The following is an 18,814-nucleotide window of genomic DNA, read 5'->3' as shown; positions in this document are numbered from 1 at the left end:
CATAAACGTTTCAGTGTGTTCTGTCCTCACCTGAAAATCAATTTCCCAATGACCTGTTGGAATCTTTAGTTAATTATTCAAGAGGTTTGAAATGCTTTTTATTTGTCTATGGAAGTGGGCTTCAACTTCTTAGCAACAGAGCTAGGACTATATCCTTTCACAGTGGGGTAGTCTCCTCACGAGGGGTAAGAGATTTTAACTGGTCATGGTTGGCGTTCTCCAAATTTGTACCTACTTTCATCCCTTTGCTACAGTATTGCCAGGCTGTCATCATCATTTCCGGTCGTGGTAAAGTGTACCCAATGACCTGACAGAGACAGACGAATGCAGCACTGTCACTCTGGCTGTTTGTCTTAGCCTCAGTAGCCTCGTAGCTTTCCATGAATTTTGGAGGCGCCCTTGAACTTAATGCACTTGTTGGTTTTCTTAGTTTTTTTTCTCATTTAAAATGAGTTTGTTCACAGGGCAAATGGGCCCTAGAAAGTGGTCCTTTCTAGGAGAATAGCTGAGTGAAGACGATGACAACCTGGGATGAAAGGTTGTAGTTACTTACTCTTGCATTAGGGTGGAATTAGTGGGCATTAGTAGACTCATGTTTTACAAACACACATTCATGAGTGGATATGGTATCGGCATACATATTAAGCGCTAAACCCCTTCAATCCTTTTCTCATTAAGTATGTGTGTGTGTGTTCGTTCCTGTGTCTGTGTGTGGGGTGTGCAATCGTGCACGTGCGAGTGTATCGGTCTACTAAATCTTGTCAATCTCAGTGTGTTTCGTAAGAGCCAACCTCTTCCTAGGGGAACGAGTGGTCGGTCTCTAGTTAATGCTAAATCTGCCAACAAAGGACAGGGGAGGCAGTGGCACCGACTTCTTTTTTTCTCTCTTACACAGACATTCACACACTTGCATACTCAGGGATGCTTATATACACATACATGTATTATTATACTGAACAGCAATATAAACGCAACATGTAGTGTTGGTTTCATGTGCTAAAATAAAAGATCACCGAAATTCTCTCAAATTTGGTGCACACATTTGTTTACATCCCTGTTAGTGAGCATTTCGCCTTTGCCAAGATAATCCATCCACCTAACAGGTGTGGTATATTAAGAAGCTAATTGACCGCATGATCATTACACAGGTGCACCTTGTGCTGGGGACAATAAAAAGCCACTCTAAAATGTGCAGGTTTGTCACACAACAAAATTCCACAGATATCTCAGGTTTTGAGGGAGCGTGCAATTGGCCTACACCTGTGCGATTGTCTGAGACCAGCCACCCGGACAGCTGATGAAACTGTAGGTTTGCGCAACTAAAGAATTTCTGCACAAACTGTCAGAAACCGTCTCAGGGAAGCTCATATGCGTGCTCGTCGTCCTCACCAAGGTCTTTACCTGACTGCATCGCAACCAACTTCAGTGGGAAAATGCTGGAGAAGTGTGCTCTTCACGGATGAATCCTGGTTTCAATTGTACCAGCAGATGGCGTAGTGTGGGCGAGTGGTTTGCTATAGTGAACAGAATTCCCCATGGTGGTTATGGTATAGGCAGGCATAAGCTACAGACTATGAACACAATCACATTTTATTGATGGCGATTTGAATGCACAGAGATACCGTGACGAGATCCTGAGGCCCATTATCGTGCCATTCATCTGACGCAATCACCTAATTTTTCAGAATGATAATGCACAGCCCCATGCTGCAAAGATCTGTACACAATTCCTGGAAGCTGAAAATGTCCCAGTTCTTCCATGGCCTGCATACTCTCCAGACATGTCACCCATTGAGCATGTTTGGGATGCTCTGTGTACGATGTGTACGACAGCTTATACCAGTTCCCGCCAATATCCAGCAACTTTGCAACAGCTTGATCAACTCTATGCTAAAGAGATGTCTTGCTACATGAGTCAAATAATGGTCACACCAGATACTGACTGGTTTTCTGATCCACGCCCCTACCGTTTCTTTGAAGGTATCTGTGACCATCAGATGCATATCTGTATTCCCAGTCATGTGAAATCCATAGATTAGGGCCTAATGAATTTTTTTCATTTGACTGATTTCCTTATTTGAACTGTAACTCAGTAAAATCTTTGAAATTGTTGCATGTTGTGTTTATTTCTGTTCAGTGTACATTTAACTCTAAGGAAATTATCATTTTGGTAGAGGGTGTGTATTTTAGTGCTGGGATAATAATTCACAATACTCAGGCCTGTAACTAATATTCAGACCACACTGTCACTTATTCTCCACTCCCATGTTCTCCCAAGTCATCGCTCTCTCCCCCCTCTCTCAGTTACCCCCTGCTGCGGCTGCCTCTGCCGGGGACCGGACCGGTGGAGTTCACCACACGGGTCCGAGATTACACCGTCCCTTCCCATGAGCCCCAGGGAGACCTCGGCGAGCGGCCTGACTGGGTAAGACTCATGGTCAAAAGATCACCCCACTTACAGTACCTACATGGCTTGACTGTTTACATGTTACATTTGTAATATCATGATCTTTAAAAATAAACCTAACACCACTAAGTACCATTTGGTACCAGGTAGTTACCAATTGCATTGAGTTCTTTGAAATATCAGCTGAAAAAGGGACTGTAAAATAACTAACTCATCCGTTTCTCTGCCATGTTTTTCAAAACCCTCTATGGGTTTCTGTTCCTCCAGTATCGGGGTCCTCCGGTGGCCTATATCCAGCAGGTCCTGGTGAAGGCAGCTGTGTCTCCCTGGGACAGTACGCTGGTCCCTGTGGACGTGTTCCGCTCCCCACTGGGCCGCGTTTTCAGCCTGCTGGAGGAGATCCGCAACCATGTACACAACGACGGGTATGGGAAACTACATACGCACATCCAATGTCTCTCCCCCACCTCTAGCTTTCTCTACCGTTTTAAAATGCACCTTGACTTGACCGGACTTACCTTTCGTCTCTTTGCAGTTCTGGGGTCAGGAGCTTGGAGGCGCTCTGCCTGCAGGTGACGGACCTGTTGCCGGGTTTACGGCGTATGCAGACAGTGCTGCCGGAGCACGGTTGTCTGCTGGTCTCCCCCGGCAACTACTGGCAGAACCAACGGGAGCTGTTTGACTCTGACCCCGACCTGCTGAAGACCGTCCACCAGCACGAACCCAAAGGACTGCACACCTCCGCCACACTGAGAGGTAGAGAGGGGAGGCAGGGAAGGGAGGGGTGAGGTAAATGGAGGGCAGAGCAAAGGAAGTATCTTTTTGTATCCCTTTGGCTAATGCTCATTGAGCCCCAACCAGAGCGTGTGAGCAGAGCCGCTCATCGCTAATGAAGTGGGGCTTGCGCTCCATGTCCTTTCCACTAAAAACCCGCGCCAAATTCGCTCCATTCATTAAAATCACAATTTAACCAACACCCGTCTATTTTTGTGACTACCTGGACCTACTAAATCAAATTGTATTTGTCACATGCGCCGAATACAACAGATGTAGACCTTACAGTGAAATGCTTATTTACAAGCCCTTAACCAACAATGCAGTTTTAAGAAAAATAAGTGTTAAAGTATTTGCAAATAATTAAGGAGCAACAATAAAATAACAGTAGCGAGGCTATATTTACTTATTTGTATTTTATTTAACCTTTTATTTAACTAGGCAAGTCACTTAAGAACAAATTCTTATTTACAATGACAGCCTGTATACAGGGGGTACCGAGTCAATGTGCGGGGGCACAGGTTAGTCGAGGTAATTAGGGTAATATCTACATGTAGGTAGAGGTAAAGTGACTATGCATAGATAATAAACAGAGAGTAGCAGCAGCGTAAAGGTGGTGGTGGGGGGTTCAATGCAAATAGTCTGGGGAGCCATTTGACTTGGAGGTAGCAGCTGTTAAGAAGCCTTTTGGACCTAGACTTGGTGCTCCGGTACCGTTTGCCATGAGGTAGCAGAGAGAACAGTCTACTACTGGGGTAGCTGGAGTCTTTGGCAATTTTTAGGGCCTTCCTCTGACACTGCCTGGTATAGAGGTCCTGGATGGCATGAAGCTTGGCCCCAGTGATGTACTGGGCCGTATGCACTACCCTCTGTTGTGCCTTGCGGTCGGAGGCCGAGCAGTTGCCATACCAGGCCGTGATGCAACCAGTCAGGATGCTCTTGATGGTGCAGCTGTAGAACTTTTTGAGGATCTGAGGACACATGCCAAATCTTTTCAGTCTCCTGACTCCTGAATAGGCGTTGTCGTGCCCTCTTCATAACTGTCTTGGTGTGTTTGGATCATGATAGTCGTTGGTGATGTGGACACCAAGGAACTTGAAGCTCTCAACTTGCTCCACTAGAGCCCCATCGATGAGAATGGAAGTGCGCTCGGCCCTCCTTATCTTGTAGTTCACGATCATCTCCTTTTGTCTTGATCACGTTGAGGGAGAGGTTGTTATCCTGGAACCACACGGCCAGGTCTCTGACCTCCCTATAGGCTGTCTCGTCGGTGATCAGGCCTACCACTGTCGTCTGCAAACTTAATGATGGTGTTGGAGTCGTTCCTGGTCATGGGTGAACAGGGAGTACAGGAGGGGACTGAGCACGCACCCCTGAGGGGCCCTCCTGTTGAGGATTACATGTGTTGTTACCTGCCTTTACCACCTGGGGGCGGCCCATAAGGAAGTCCAGGATCCAGTTGCAGACGGTGTTGTGTCCCAGGCTCCTTAGCTTAGTGATGAGCTTTGAGGGCACTATGGTGTACCAATTGTATTTTTAAGTATTGAAACCAAACCATATGGATTTGAATGAAAGGTTTTCGAATGAACATGAGAAGGTGAATGTAAGAAGTGAACATCATTTCAAATAGGCTACATGTCATATTAAACTGCATATTAACACTAAATAGGTCAGGAGCCAGACATGGAACCTAAGAAGGAACAAATTATTTAGTCTATTATTTCAATTATTTCAAGGCTGTAGCCTACAAAGAAATACATTGTGAAGCATTTGTGAATGCGACACCAGGCTGTTAGGGACATCAAGCGCTCAGCATTTAAACAGCATTTAGTTGTATTAAATCATTATAGTCTATAAATTTGGAATTTAGGCTGTGACTTACTTAGAATTAAATACAAACAAAATGAAAAATGCCTTATTAGTCTGTCTACAGTGCCTTTTAATAAATGTTTTGAATACACGCCAGTCTGTGGCTTCAGGCTCATGCGATGGTGCCTGGAGAGCCGGGCAGCAGCTGAGAATATCCTCTCCACACTTGCAGAGCAACTGGGGATGCTGAACACCCTTTTGGCCACTCTTGCCAGGCTAAGCTGAGATGTAGAGTTGTTTTAAAAATGTTCTATAGATAGGCCTAAAGGTTTTTAGGCAAAATAACCCAATCAAAACGGAAAGCTCCTTGAAAGTGGGAATGTACCAGGCCTATTGGGCCAAAATATTTAAGGGATCATTTTTTGTTGTTTATAAATACTTTACTACAATGACACAGTTATCTACAAACCTCGTTCCTTTCTTTTAGCATGTGCATGTAGTATACGGTCATGCTTTCGGGATACGTATCTTTTCAGATTGCACAACGATTCTCTAGTTGTAGACACTACATCAACAAATCCTTCTCTTGCTCTTGGTCCTCATCTTGATAAGTCAACTTTTGCACCTGTGTGTTTTATCAGTTTCTTTATAAAAAATATTTTGTGAACTCAATGGCTGTAGCTAAAGCATGGGGCTATAGTAGCACACAAGTAGACTACAAATGCATGGTGGGCTGGACATGCCCTGAGCTCCTGAAGTGAGCGCTACTTTTTTGGAGCGAAATTAGAGCGGGCAAGATGGCCGACGCTCCAGCCTTTTGGGAATCTCGCTCCGTGCTCCAGTCAAATTGGGCACGCTCCCCACTGCTCCCATACTCTGGCCCCAAATAGTGTCAGGCAGACTGGTAATGCTGATATTGTTCCATGCTCTGTGTGTGTGTGTGTGTGTGTGTGTGTGTGTGTGTGTGTGTGTGTGTGTGTGTGTGTTTTAGACCTGCTGTTTGGCGTCCCGGTGAAACACACAGGGGTGAGTCTGTACAGCAGGAAGAGGGTGGTCACCTACACCATCACCATGGTCCTGGGCAGCTACGACGCCAGGTTCCTGTCTAGCATGCGGGCGCGTCTCCGCCAGCTGCACCCCTCGGTGAACTGCAGCCTGCGCGAGGACCACATGGTGCACGTGCACTTCAAGGAGGAGATAGGCATGGCCGAGCTCATCCCCCTGGTCACCACCTACATCATACTGTTCGCCTACATCTACTTCTCCACACGTAAGTCTCTGACTGGAGTCTGGGCGCCACGGGGGCATCTCAATAGTCTAAAGAGCTTCCCTTCATCTGCACTGATCTGAAAGAGTTGGCTTAGTTTCATTGAGTTAAAGATACATCCTTCTTTCCGTCCCTTCTTTCTTGAAGTAATGTGTCCCATTACTAAGGCCGGTAGGGGGAAATTGGTTTCAAATGAAATGCTGAAGTCGGATGTCTTGATTTGGGGACCTCTCGTTTTCACTGGGATATTGTTCCCAGGTGCCCAGTCAAGGCCACAGAGCCAAGGTCCAGATTAGTGTGTGTGTGTTTGAATGAGTCCTAGCCAAGGCTGTTCCTGTAGTCCAGGGATAATCTCCTACACAGGAACACTATAGTCCACCATAATAATCTACCATGATAAGACTCACCAATGTGTGCCAACACCAACAATATGCTGGCATGCACACACATACACACACATGCAATATGTACTGTGCACAAACCTCATTTAAACTAAAAGCTGCATAAACTCTCATGCTGAGAGACATTCTTCTTTGTAGTGTGGGTGTTAGGACTCTATGTTAACTCTTTCCTCCCAGTGTCTGTAGACTCTCTATGTTAACTCTTTCCTCCCAGTGTGTGTAGACTCTGTCCATGCTAACTCTTTCCTCCCAGTGTGTGTAGACTCTGTCCATGCTAACTCTTTCCTCCCAGTGTGTGTAGACTCTGTCTATGTTAACTCTTTCCTCCCAGTGTGTGTAGACTCTATCCATGCTAACTCTTTCCTCCCAGTGTGTGTAGACTCTGTCTATGTTAACTCTTTCCTCCCAGTGTGTGTAAACTCTGTCCATGTTAACTCTTTCCTCCCAGTGTGTGTAGACTCTGTCCACGCTAACTCTTTCCTCCCAGTGTGTGTAGACTCTGTCCATGCTAACTCTTTTCTCCCAGTGTGTGTAGACTCTGTCCATGCTAACTCTACTCCTTCCTCTCTCCAGGTAAGATTGACATGGTGAAGTCAAAATGGGGCTTGGCGCTGGCTGCCGTGGTAACAGTGCTCAGCTCTCTGCTTATGTCTGTGGGGCTCTGCACCCTGTTCGGCCTGACGCCCACACTCAATGGAGGGTAAGAAACACACAGACACACACACACACATTCTCACGCTAAAAGCCCCTGACCCTCTCCTGCTCATTGATCTGTATGGATTACTGTGGGACTGCAGACGTTAATGTACAGTGAGTGACAGGGGACTGTGTTACCAATGGCAACAAATGTGGACTCAAAGGGGAGGAGGGATTCTTAAGAGGGCGGGGATAGATATCGATGTGGCGTACCTGGCCAATCACACCCAGCTTATTGGAATGTAGAGGATGGCGTGACCATCTCACACCATCCAAATCTCACCAACCATCAATCAAGATTCCAGGGTCCACACGCACACAGACCTACATACCCACTGTCGTGCATATTGACACAATGGCCATACAATAAAGCCTGTTGAAGTAATAACACGTGTGTTTGGTCTTTATCTTCTGTGGCATAGTTTTGTTCCGTACTGGCCTCCAACCCTTATCTTCACGTGTAATGATAGCATATCACTGGTTTACTGTCTGTCAAACCTTGTCTGTCTTCAATCGTCCCTTCTCTCTTTCATCATCTGTACTCGTGTCTACTAAATGTCCCGTGTTCTATTTTTAACCTGTTTTTTTATTTGTGCGACAATTTGACGACAATCAAATCAATCAAATTGAAAAACCTGACCTCTCTCCCATCCTAACATCCAAACTTGCATCTATCACCTGATCCACAAATAAGCTCTCTAAGAGCACTCAGAGCACTTATTACTCAAGTATTATTCACAACAGCTTTGTAATCATGTTGTCTCTGCTTGTGTGTCTCTCTCTGTCAGTGAGATCTTCCCCTATTTGGTGGTGGTGATAGGGCTGGAGAACGTCCTGGTTCTCACCAAGTCTGTGGTGTCCACCCCTGTTGACCTGGAGGTCAAACTACGCATCGCTCAGGGTAAGAGTGTGTGTGGGTTGGTTCTTCTATCCTTGTGGGGACCTACAATCCCCAAAAGTCCCCACGAGGATGGGAAAAGCAAGGAGAATTCTCCCTCGTAGGGACATTTCCCATGTCCCCATGAGGACAAATGCTATTTTAAGGTTAGAATTAGTGTAAGGGGGCCTCCTGAGTGGCGCAGCGGTTTAAGGCACTGCATCGTGCTTGAGGCGTCACTACAGACATGGGTTCGATCCGCAGCCGGCTGCAACCGGGAGACCCGTGAGGCGGCCCACAATTGGCCCAGCGTCGTCCGGGTTAGGGGAAGGTTTTGCCGCCCGGGATGTCCTTGTCCCATCGCGCTCTAGCGACTCCTTGTGACGGGCCGGGCGCATGCACGCTGACTTCGGTCGCCAGCTGTACGCCGTGTCCTCCGACACATTGGTGCGGCTGGCTTCCGGGTTAAACGAGCAGTGTGTCAAGAAGCAGTGCGGATTGGCAGGGTCGTGTTTCGGAGGACGCGTGGCTCTCAACCTTCGACTCGCCCGAGTCCGTACGGGAGTTGCAGCGATGAGACAAGACTTTAACTACCAATTGGATGTCACAAAATTGGGGAGAAAAAGGGGTAAAAAGTACCATGAAAAAATAATTTGTGTAAGGGGTTAGAGTTACGGGTTAGGGTTATAGTAAGTTTTAGGAATAGGGAAAATAGGATTTGGAATGGGAATTAATTTTAGGTCCCCACAAGGATATAAGAACAAAACGTGTGTGCGTGAAATCCAAGCATTTGTTAATGTGGTATTGTGTTGTCCCTTTCCAGGCCTTAGTAATGAGAGCTGGTCTATCATGAAGAACATGGCCACAGAGCTGTGCATCATCCTCATAGGATATTTCACCCTGGTGCCCGCTATCCAGGTAACACACACACACACCAATCTATCACACACTGGCGTATGAACACAGGTACGCACACACTTTCATTCACATAGACGGAGTAGATCATACTGCCACACAACATGCAGACACACACTTCTACTGTGTATGTTATGAGCGGCCTGTTTATTTCTCTGTGTTTCCAGGAGTTCTGTCTGTTTGCTGTGGTGGGGCTGGTGTCTGACTTCTTCCTTCAGATGTTTTTCTTCACCACAGTTCTTTCCATTGACATCCGACGCATGGAGGTGAACACACACTCTTGATACATGAGTCTTTTCCTTTGTCTACAGTGCTCAGTAAAATATTGACAGTCTCTCTTTATCCACCTTGTTCTTCTGTTACAGTCATAGATGCATGCATACTCTAACACTAATCCATACACATGTACTCACATACTCGTACTCACGTACTTGTACTCTCATACATGTTACACACTCCCACATGCCCGCGCACCCTAAAACTATCCTCTCACACACACAGTTGGCCGATCTAAACCGGCGTCTTCCGGCCGAGGCGGGGATGCCCCCTCCCAAACCGGGCCCCCTACGCCCTCGGGAGGCGCCTCCTCCTCCACGGCCCTCGCCCTACACCATCACCCTGCAGACGCCCGCCTTCAGGAACCTGCGTCTGCCCAAGAGGCTTCGTGTGGTCTACTTCCTGGCCCGCACACGTCTGGCCCAGCGCTTCATCATGGTGAGACTGGCTAGAGGCACTTCCTGAAAAGACCGTTTAAGTTAGGGTTGCACGATTATTTTGCTAAATGCACAGGCTTTTCAGAAATTAGGATTGGAAGATTCCTAATTTTTCCTGCTTATTCCCGTCTGATTCTCGGAATCTTCCCAACTGGATTTTCTGGGAATTGGGGAAATTTACCGTAATCTTCTGACTTCAGTTTCACTTAGTCCAGTATTAACAAATACTTGTGTGAAAGGAGGGTGAGTTAGCACTGGGCTAAGAACATGCAGTGTGAAAAAGCCTTGAGGGTGACTGTCTCAAGGCCTTTTCACAGAGAGTCTGCCTGTTGGGCTGTCGTGTCTGCGTGTGTTACCTTCTGTCTCGCCTGTCAGTATGTGTTTCTCTGTATGATTCTCTGAATGTTTACAGTACTTCCTTGAAGTAGTTATCTGTATTTATTGACATGTCCCTCTATCCCTGTATTATTGTAGGTGGGTACAGTGATCTGGATTGGCATCCTGGCGTACACGGACCCCGCTGGCCTCCGTACCTACCTGGCAGCCCAGGTGTCTGAACAGAGCCCCCTGGGGGAGGGCGGGGCCGGGGGTCTGCCCCCCCACCTGGGAGTAGCCCCGGTATTCCCTGGACCAGGAGGGGACCCCGCCAGCACCCTCAGTGTCCTCCCTGCCCCCGCTGAACCCACCCCGCTTCCAGAGAACCAGTCCCAGGGCCACCACGGGGCCCCCAGGGAAGGAGTACCCCACCAGGCCCAGGCCCCACCCCTGGTGCCCCAGATCAGCTGGGGGTCGGAGGATGAGGAGGGCTGGAGGAGGCTGTCTTTCAGACACTGGCCCTCGCTCTTCAGCTACTATAATATTACTCTGGCCAAGAGGTAGGTCAGGGGAGTTGGAATGAGTTATTGGGTGTGTGTGCCACTGTTGACCCTACTTACCATGCTTTTGGGTTATGGAAGGGAAGAAAGGTCGAATTCATTGTTTAATTTATAAAATGTAATTTTGTTACCTTTCTGTCCCACAGATACATCAGCATCCTGCCTGTCATTCCTGTCACGCTTCACCTGAGCCCCCGGGAGGCCATCGAGACGCGTCACCCCCAGGACACACGCCACCCCCCGCCGCCCAGCCTCAAAACTAACGACCTGCCCGCAGACCTCACGCTCTACAAGTCAGTACCGACACACTCTCACACACACCAACCTCCATTTCCAACGCCTTCAAACTACAGATTGACTAACTTTCCCCCTACTACAATCCATGCACTTCATGTTTTTCAAATACACTCACACACACACACACACACACACACACACACACACACACACACACACACACACACACACACACACACACACACACACACACACACACACACACACACACACACACACACACACACCCATGCACAGTGCACACCACTTCAAAGTCCATGCTAATGCTCTTGTGCAGGCGAAAGATCAATGTTATAGTGAACGATTATGGCGTCAAGGCCAAGAGATTCAGTGATAATCCACACAGTCCAAACCCACATCTCATACAGTATATGTTTGCATTTGTCCCACGTGGGGTTGCAAAATTCCTGGAAACTTTCAATAAATTCCATGGTTTTCCCCAAATCCTGGTTGGAGGATTCCCGGAATCAGGAAGGAATAAGCAGGAAATCCGGAAGGGTCCAACCAGGATTTGCAACGCTAGTCCCACACCCCTCTCTTTTCTTCTTCTTTCTAACCTTGTGAACGAAACACTGCCAAACAGTCCGTCACCGTGTCGATGGTTATCTCAAAAACGGTAGGAAGAAAGAGAAAATCGTTTTTGTCTTATCTCTATAGTTGAGTTGACTGGATATTGGGCGAGGTTCGTTTTGCATCGGTGCCCCCACCCACCCGGGGCACAGGGCCATGCAAAATAAACCCCTTCACTGACTCATAGACTTTGGTCCTGTCTACCGGCTCATCTGATTGGCTGTCAGGTTACTCGTAAGATGTCCGTGGGTTGACGATGTCATGGTGGAGTGGGTGGTGTTTGGTGTGGTTTCGGGAGTGAGTGAAACGGTCTCTCAACTGTGTTTTCCCTAGTTCTATTTTGTTGGTAGTAGGGGACAAAGGTTCCTCAAAGCAACAGGCAGGCCAACGTCAATGTTTCTATTAGAACAAACAGAATTGGGCAGAGGGTGTTGCTTGAGACCACCAGTGTTTTTCCTGTGGTATACTACGTCCTTGACCAATAGCATATTCAAATGGATCCAACTTTGGAACTGTGTCCACTGTGATGTGTAACGCCAGGGAGGTTTTTCATTGGAAGTGGAAGGTTTGAATCATATTCATCAGGTCATGGTTATCTCTGAAACCCAGATCAGTGTTCACGGTTCATATCTGAGATAAAGGCCACAGTGGTGAAGGTCATCTCTGGAACACAGGCCAGGCACAGATGGAGATTTATCTATTTATCTATCTATTTCATCTTCTGCACATCTACCATTCCAGTGTTTAATTGCTATATTGTAATTACTTCGCCAGCATGGCCTATTTATTGCCTTAACTCTCTTATCTTACCTCATTTGCACTCACTGTACATAGACTTTTTGTTTTCTTTGTTCTACTGTATTATTGACTGTATGTTTTGTTTATTCCACGTGTAACTCTGTGTTGTTGTATGTGTCGAATTGCTATGCTTTATCTTGGCTGGGTCGCAGTTGCAAATAAGAACTTGTTCTCAACTAGCCTACCTGGTTAAATAAAGGTGAAAATAAAACGTTTGAATCTTTGGGTCAAGGAGGAGGGGCCTGGATGGTTCTCCCAGAATAAAGTAGATTCTATCGTATCTCTATGGTTGTCCAATCAAGGACAGAATCCTTTGAAACTCTTTTATTTTATTTTATTTAACCTTTATTTAACTAGGCAAGTCAGTTAAGAACAAATTCGGCCTACCAAAAGGCAAAAGGCCTCCTGCGGGACGGGTGCCTGGGATTAAAAATATAAATATAGGACAAAACACACATCACAACAAGAGAGACACAACACTACATAAAGAGATACCTAAGACAACAACATAACAGTAAAACATGACAACACAGCATGGTAGCAACACAGCATGACAACAACATGGTAGCAACACAACATGGTAGCAGCACAAAAATGATTGGGCAAAGTCAACAGCACAAAGGTCAAGAATACATCATACAAAGCAGCCACAACTGTCATGATTGAGTCTTTGAATGAAGAGATTGAGATAAAACTGTCCAGCTTGAGTGTTTGTTGCAGCTTGTTCCAGTCGCTAGCAGCAGCGAACTGAAAAGAGGAGCGACCCAGGGATGTTTATTCTCCAGGTCTTTAACCATTTTCCAGAACTTCTTTGGGTTAGACCCACAGAGAGAGAACTGCTCCTTAAAGGAACTAACTTTGGCCTTCCGGATAGCCTGAGTGCACTTATTTCTCATTTGCCTGAACAATAGCCAGTCAGCCTGAGTATGCGTGTGCCGAGCCTTTGGCCAAATGCAATTCTTGAGGTGGAGTAACTCTGCAAGATCACGGTCGAACCAGGGGCTGAACCTGTTTTTAATTCTCATTTTCTTTATGGGGTGTTTGTTAACAATACCACTGGGCGGGGGGAGCGTCTTCGAAAGAGGGGATCAATCTGATTCTATACCATTTTACAGAGGCCAGTTCATGAAGAAAGGCTTGCTCATTAAAGTTTTTTAGCATCTATGACAAATCAGGACAGGTCGTTTCACTGAGCAGCCATTACGAACACAGGCTGTAAAACAGTGATTACTAAGGTCATTACAGAAAACACCAGACTGATACCGATCAGGATTATTTGTGAGGATAACATTGAGGAGAGTAGCATTTTCTGGGTGTTTGGAGTCATACCTTGTGGGATTGGTGATAATCTGAGAAAGATTTAGGGAGTCCCATTGCTTTAGGACTTGGTCAGGTGGTTTAATCATGTCCCAGTTTAGGTCACCTAGCAGGACAAATTCAGACTTAGTGTAACACGGAACTCAAACCGGCTGTGCGCGTGCGCCATCGTGCACACATTTATTTTGTCCCCCCACACCAAACGCAATCACGACACGCAGGTTAAAATATCATAGCAAACTCTGAACCAATTACATTAATTTGGGGACAGGTCGAAAAGCATTAAACATGTATGGCAATTTAGCTAGCTAGCTTTCACATGCTAGCTAATTTGTCCTATTTAGCTAGCTTGCTGTTGCTAGCTAATTTGTCCTGGGATATAAACATTGAGTTGTTATTTTACCTGAAATGCACAAGGTCCTCTACTCCGACAATTAATCCACACATAAAACGGTCAACCGAATCGTTTCTAGTCATCTCTTCTCCTTCCAGGCTTTTTCATCTTTGAACTTATATGGTGATTGGCATCTAAACTTTCATAGTATTACCACAATGACCGGCAAAACAGTTCGTCTTTCAATCACCCACGTGCGTATAACCAATGAGGCGATGGCACGTGGGTACCTGCTTCTATAAACCAATGAGATGGGAGAGGCAGGACTTGCAGCGCAATCTGCGTCAGAAATAGAAAGGAGTTCTATTTTAGCCCTTGGCAACGCAGACGCTCATTTGCGTGCGCGAGCAGTGTGAGTGTAATAATTAAATAACATGGATTTCTAAATGTATTTTTCAGCGCTTGCGCACGCGACGTGTCCGGTCTGGTCAGCATGTAAGAGGCCAGGAGAGAGCTTAGGGCAGGTAGGGTACAGGCCGGTGCTGATGGAGGACGATAGCACCCAGCAACAGTCAGCAAAGAGCTATTTGAACGTTTAATGCTTAAAACCAGCAAATCAAATTGTTTGGGGACAGACTTGGTAGAAACAACCGTCAGAGACAACAGTCAGAGAATCTCCCTCAGCCTGTTTATAATAATCATAAACAAATAAACTGGTTGCCAATCAATGTTAGACACTATTTTATTATGTTAGGCCTTTGGCGGTGATGGAGTTACATTAGTATGATCAGTTTCTAACATCATTTCAAGCCTCAAATGGAAAGGCTGCTTTCTGTTGTAGTGTGAATGGAAAGGCTGCTTTCTGTTGTAGTGTGAATGGAAAGGCTGCTTTTGGTTGTAGTGTGAATGGAAAGGCTGCTTTCTGTTGTAGTGTGAATGGAAAGGCTGCTTTTTGTTGTAGTGTGAATGGAAAGGCTGCTTTCTGTTGTAGTGTGAATGGAAAGGCTGCTTTCTGTTGTAGTGTGAATGGAAAGGCTGCTTTTTGTTGTAGTGTGAATGGAAAGGCTGCTTTCTGTTGTAGTGTGAATGGAAAGGCTGCTTTCTGTTGTAGTGTGAATGGAAGTGCTGCTTTCTGTTGTAGTGTGAATGGAAAGGCTGCTTTCTGTTGTAGTGTGAATGGAAAGGCTGCTTTCTGTTGTAGTGTGAATGGAAAGGCTGCTTTCTGTTGTAGTGTGAATGGAAAGGCTGCTTTCTGTTGTAGTGTGAATGGAAAGGCTGCTTTCTGTTGTAGTGTGAATGGAAAGGCTGCTTTTGGTTGTAGTGTGAATGGAAAGGCTGCTTTTGGTTGTAGTGTGAATGGAAAGGCTGCTTTCTGTGGTAGTGTGAATGGAAAGGCTGCTTTCTGTTGTAGTGTGAATGGAAAGGCTGCTTTCTGTTGTAGTGTGAATGGAAAGGCTGCTTTTGGTTGTAGTGTGAATGGAAAGGCTGCTTTTGGTTGTAGTGTGAATGGAAAGGCTGCTTTTGGTTGTAGTGTGAATGGAAAGGCTGCTTTCTGTGGTAGTGTGAATGGAAAGGCTGCTTTCTGTTGTAGTGTGAATGGAAAGGCTGCTTTCTGTTGTAGTGTGAATGGAAAGGCTGCTTTCTGTTGTAGTGTGAATGGAAAGGCTGATTTCTGTGGTAGTGTGAATGGAAAGGCTGATTTCTGTGGTAGTGTGAATGGAAAGGCTGATTTCTGTTGTAGTGTGAATGGAAAGGCTGATTTCTGTGGTAGTGTGAATGGAAAGGCTGCTTTCTGTTGTAGTGTGAATGGAAAGGCTGCTTTCTGTTGTAGTGTGAATGGAAAGGCTGCTTTCTGTTGTAGTGTGAATGGAAAGGCTGCTTTCTGTTGTAGTGTGAATGGAAAGGCTGCTTTTGGTTGTAGTGTGAATGGAAAGGCTGCTTTCTGTGGTAGTGTGAATGGAAGTGCTGCTTTCTGTTGTAGTGTGAATGGAAGTGCTGCTTTCTGTGGTAGTGTGAATGGAAGTGCTGCTTTCTGTTGTAGTGTGAGTGGAAGTGCAACCATAAGGTGAGGGGAAAACAACCATTTTGTCCCTGGCTCTTAACGGTCCACATTTGCATACTTCCACTGAGGTGGTGTGATTGGCTTGAACATGTGCTATGTGCAGCCAGTTTGTGCACAGCACATGGGTATAACCTTTCCCTAAGGGGACAATAAAGTCAGTATGTACACACTGACTCCATGCATGAGCATGTGTGAGAGAGGACGTGTGCTGGACCAATCAGACTCTGCCGTGGTTTCAGGACTGGTATTGCACGTCGAGCTGGTCACACCCGTGCGTCATGGCAGTGACTCGTTCTAAACGACAGGTGCTTTTTAGGCTTCTGCCTTTACAACCGTCTCCACTAGAGGGACACACTGGACCCATTCCATATGGCTCTGCTTTCCAGGAAGTCCTCATGGGGGGACAATGAACAGTCGGTCATGTTATGGAATGTCATTCTGACGAGCTGAGGATGTATGTCGGTACGCCATTGCGTCAAGTTCACATCTCTCTCAAGGTTCAAGTCTTTCTGTTGTAAGATGCTCTGTGCGGGCCATGAGATGACTTGGTCTCCCCGTCATTGGTACTCTCTGTCTCTAACTCGCTCGCTCTCTCTCTCTCAATGCAATCCAAACCAGCTTTATTGGCACATATAGAGAAGGCAGCAAACAGGTTAACCCTCTCTCTCTCTTTAGGGTAGCAGCTCTGGGCCTGGCGGCAGGGGTTCTGCTGGTGCTGCTGCTCTTCTGTCTCTACCGGGTCCTCTGTCCTCGCAACTACGGCCAGAACGGCGTGGCCCACGGACGCCGTCGCCGCGGTGACCTGCCCTGCGACGACTACGGCTACTCGCCACCCATCAGCGAGATCTCCCCCCTGCTGCTGCGTGGACACAGCATGGTGAGAGACTGGGCACACACACATACACACATACCATTGTTCATTTGCATGAATATTTACAAGTATCTCTCCTCTCTCTCTCTTCCTTCCTCTCTCTTTCTCTCTGCTTCTCTGCCCCCCCCCCCCCCCCCCAGGATATAGAGTGTCTGGCTAGTGATGGCATGCTGTTGGCCAGTTGTTGTCTGGCAGGACAGATCCGTGTGTGGGACGCTCAGACTGGAGACTGCCTCACTGTCATTCCTAAACATGGGTAAGACACGCATACGTACACAAGGTCATCTTGGCCAATACAGGATTACCTACACACACCTATGGACAGTTCATGCTTGTATTTATGCATAATGTTTATATTTTTGGGCCTGGCACCATCCACCTCTTCGGAGTACAACTTGTATTATTGTAATAATAAATGTACAATATGAACTTTTTGTCTGTGTTCACCCTTCTTCCCATTCCCATGTCCTTTATTTCTTCCAACATAGTCTTCCCTCCTGTTCTCCTACATGCATATCCAGCCTCCTTCCCTGAACACTAAACTGTTTCTCTGTCAGGCTGCGGCGGAGTAGCAGCAGTGGCTGCTGGGAGCAGCGGGATGGCTGGGACGCCGTGGGTGTGGCCGAACCTGAGAATCTGGGAGGCGGGACAGAACCAGGGAGCGGGGATTTCGATGAGGATGAGGTCTACCCCCTCAGGCGGCGGACCACCCCACGCCCGGCCCTCTTTGAGGACCAACCCGACCTCACCCCCCTCATCGACACCAACTTCGACTCCCAGCCCCCCTCCCACCTCCTCCTCACCCCGCCCAGGGATGGCTTTGACTTCGGGGGGCTGGTGGAGAGAGCCTACCTAGAGCATGAGCCTCCGTCGCCGGGCCTCACTGCCTCCTACCCCTCCCCCTCCGCCCCGTCGGAACCCCCCCCCCAGAGGAGACGCAGCCTGGGGTACATCCAGCCCCCTGCTCCACAGGGCCAGGGAACCCCGGACTGGGAAAGCGCCGTGTGGGCCATGGAGCTTCGGGGGAACCTCATTGCTGCTGGGAGGAGCAGCGGCAAACTGGAGGTGAGACCCAATCCTAACCCCCCCCCCCCCCCCCCCCCCTAGCCCCTACCCCGTCACTATACACTTTATGATGCTCCCTTGTAGAACAGAAAGAAAGAACGGAATGGGTGCAGAGGGAGTGGATGAGATGAGAAGGGGAAAGAGAGGAGGTAGTCATAATGAGAAAGCAGGAAACAATATTTGCAAGAGGAGAGAGAGTCAGAGTAGGAGAAATTGGCAAAGGGAAAGTGAGAAAAAGCCAGGGCAGGTGCACTAATGTGTTATGTGATTAGCTGTGGGACGCAGTGGAGGGCTCGTTACGCTGCAGTAATGAAGACGGCGTCTCAGGGATCACGGCCCTGGCCTTCCTCAACAACAGGATCGTGGCGGCCAGACTCGACGGCTCTCTAGACTTCTTCACTGTCGACATCAACAAGCCTCTGGGCTTACTGCAGTACAGAGGTGAGCTTCACACACACTGTCAAATGACCCAATGATGTCAATATACACCGAGTGCACAAAACATTAGAGACCTGCTTTTTCCTTGACATAGACTGACCAGGTGAATCCAGGTGAAAGCTATGATCCCTTATTGATGTCACTTGTTAAATCCACTTCAATCAGTGTAGATGAAGGGGGGGAGAACGGTTAAAGAAGGATTTTTAAGCCTTGAGACAATTGAGACGTTGATTGTATATGTGTGCCATTCAGAGGGTGAATGGGCAAGACAAAATATTTAAGTCCATTTGAACGGGGTATGGTAGTAGGTGCCAGGCGCACCGGTTTG

The 18,814-nt window shown here is 47.1% G+C and overlaps 1 protein-coding gene across 4 annotated transcripts in view; it reads left to right on the top strand.

The window, feature by feature from the left end:
• The window catches only part of LOC129857549 (sterol regulatory element-binding protein cleavage-activating protein-like), a 31,555-nt gene that overhangs the window by 8,045 nt on the left and 4,696 nt on the right, over positions 1–18,814 (top strand). For all 4 annotated transcript variants that reach the window (XM_055925891.1, XM_055925889.1, XM_055925892.1 and 1 more), the window contains exons 3-17: positions 2,305–2,425; positions 2,675–2,832; positions 2,943–3,163; positions 5,982–6,260; positions 7,232–7,358; positions 8,143–8,255; positions 9,055–9,149; positions 9,314–9,412; positions 9,648–9,860; positions 10,334–10,734; positions 10,881–11,027; positions 16,788–16,989; positions 17,124–17,239; positions 17,541–18,048; positions 18,321–18,489. In XM_055925891.1, coding sequence (XP_055781866.1) covers positions 2,305–2,425; positions 2,675–2,832; positions 2,943–3,163; positions 5,982–6,260; positions 7,232–7,358; positions 8,143–8,255; positions 9,055–9,149; positions 9,314–9,412; positions 9,648–9,860; positions 10,334–10,734; positions 10,881–11,027; positions 16,788–16,989; positions 17,124–17,239; positions 17,541–18,048; positions 18,321–18,489 — 2,969 coding nt within the window. The remainder of the gene's footprint in view (positions 1–2,304; positions 2,426–2,674; positions 2,833–2,942; positions 3,164–5,981; positions 6,261–7,231; positions 7,359–8,142; positions 8,256–9,054; positions 9,150–9,313; positions 9,413–9,647; positions 9,861–10,333; positions 10,735–10,880; positions 11,028–16,787; positions 16,990–17,123; positions 17,240–17,540; positions 18,049–18,320; positions 18,490–18,814) is intronic.

Source organism: Salvelinus fontinalis, chromosome 6 (genome assembly GCF_029448725.1).
Source record: "Salvelinus fontinalis isolate EN_2023a chromosome 6, ASM2944872v1, whole genome shotgun sequence".
NCBI classification, from domain to species: domain Eukaryota; kingdom Metazoa; phylum Chordata; class Actinopteri; order Salmoniformes; family Salmonidae; genus Salvelinus; species Salvelinus fontinalis.
Note: the sequence above shows the minus strand (reverse complement) of the source record. Positions and strands in the feature narration are given on the sequence as shown.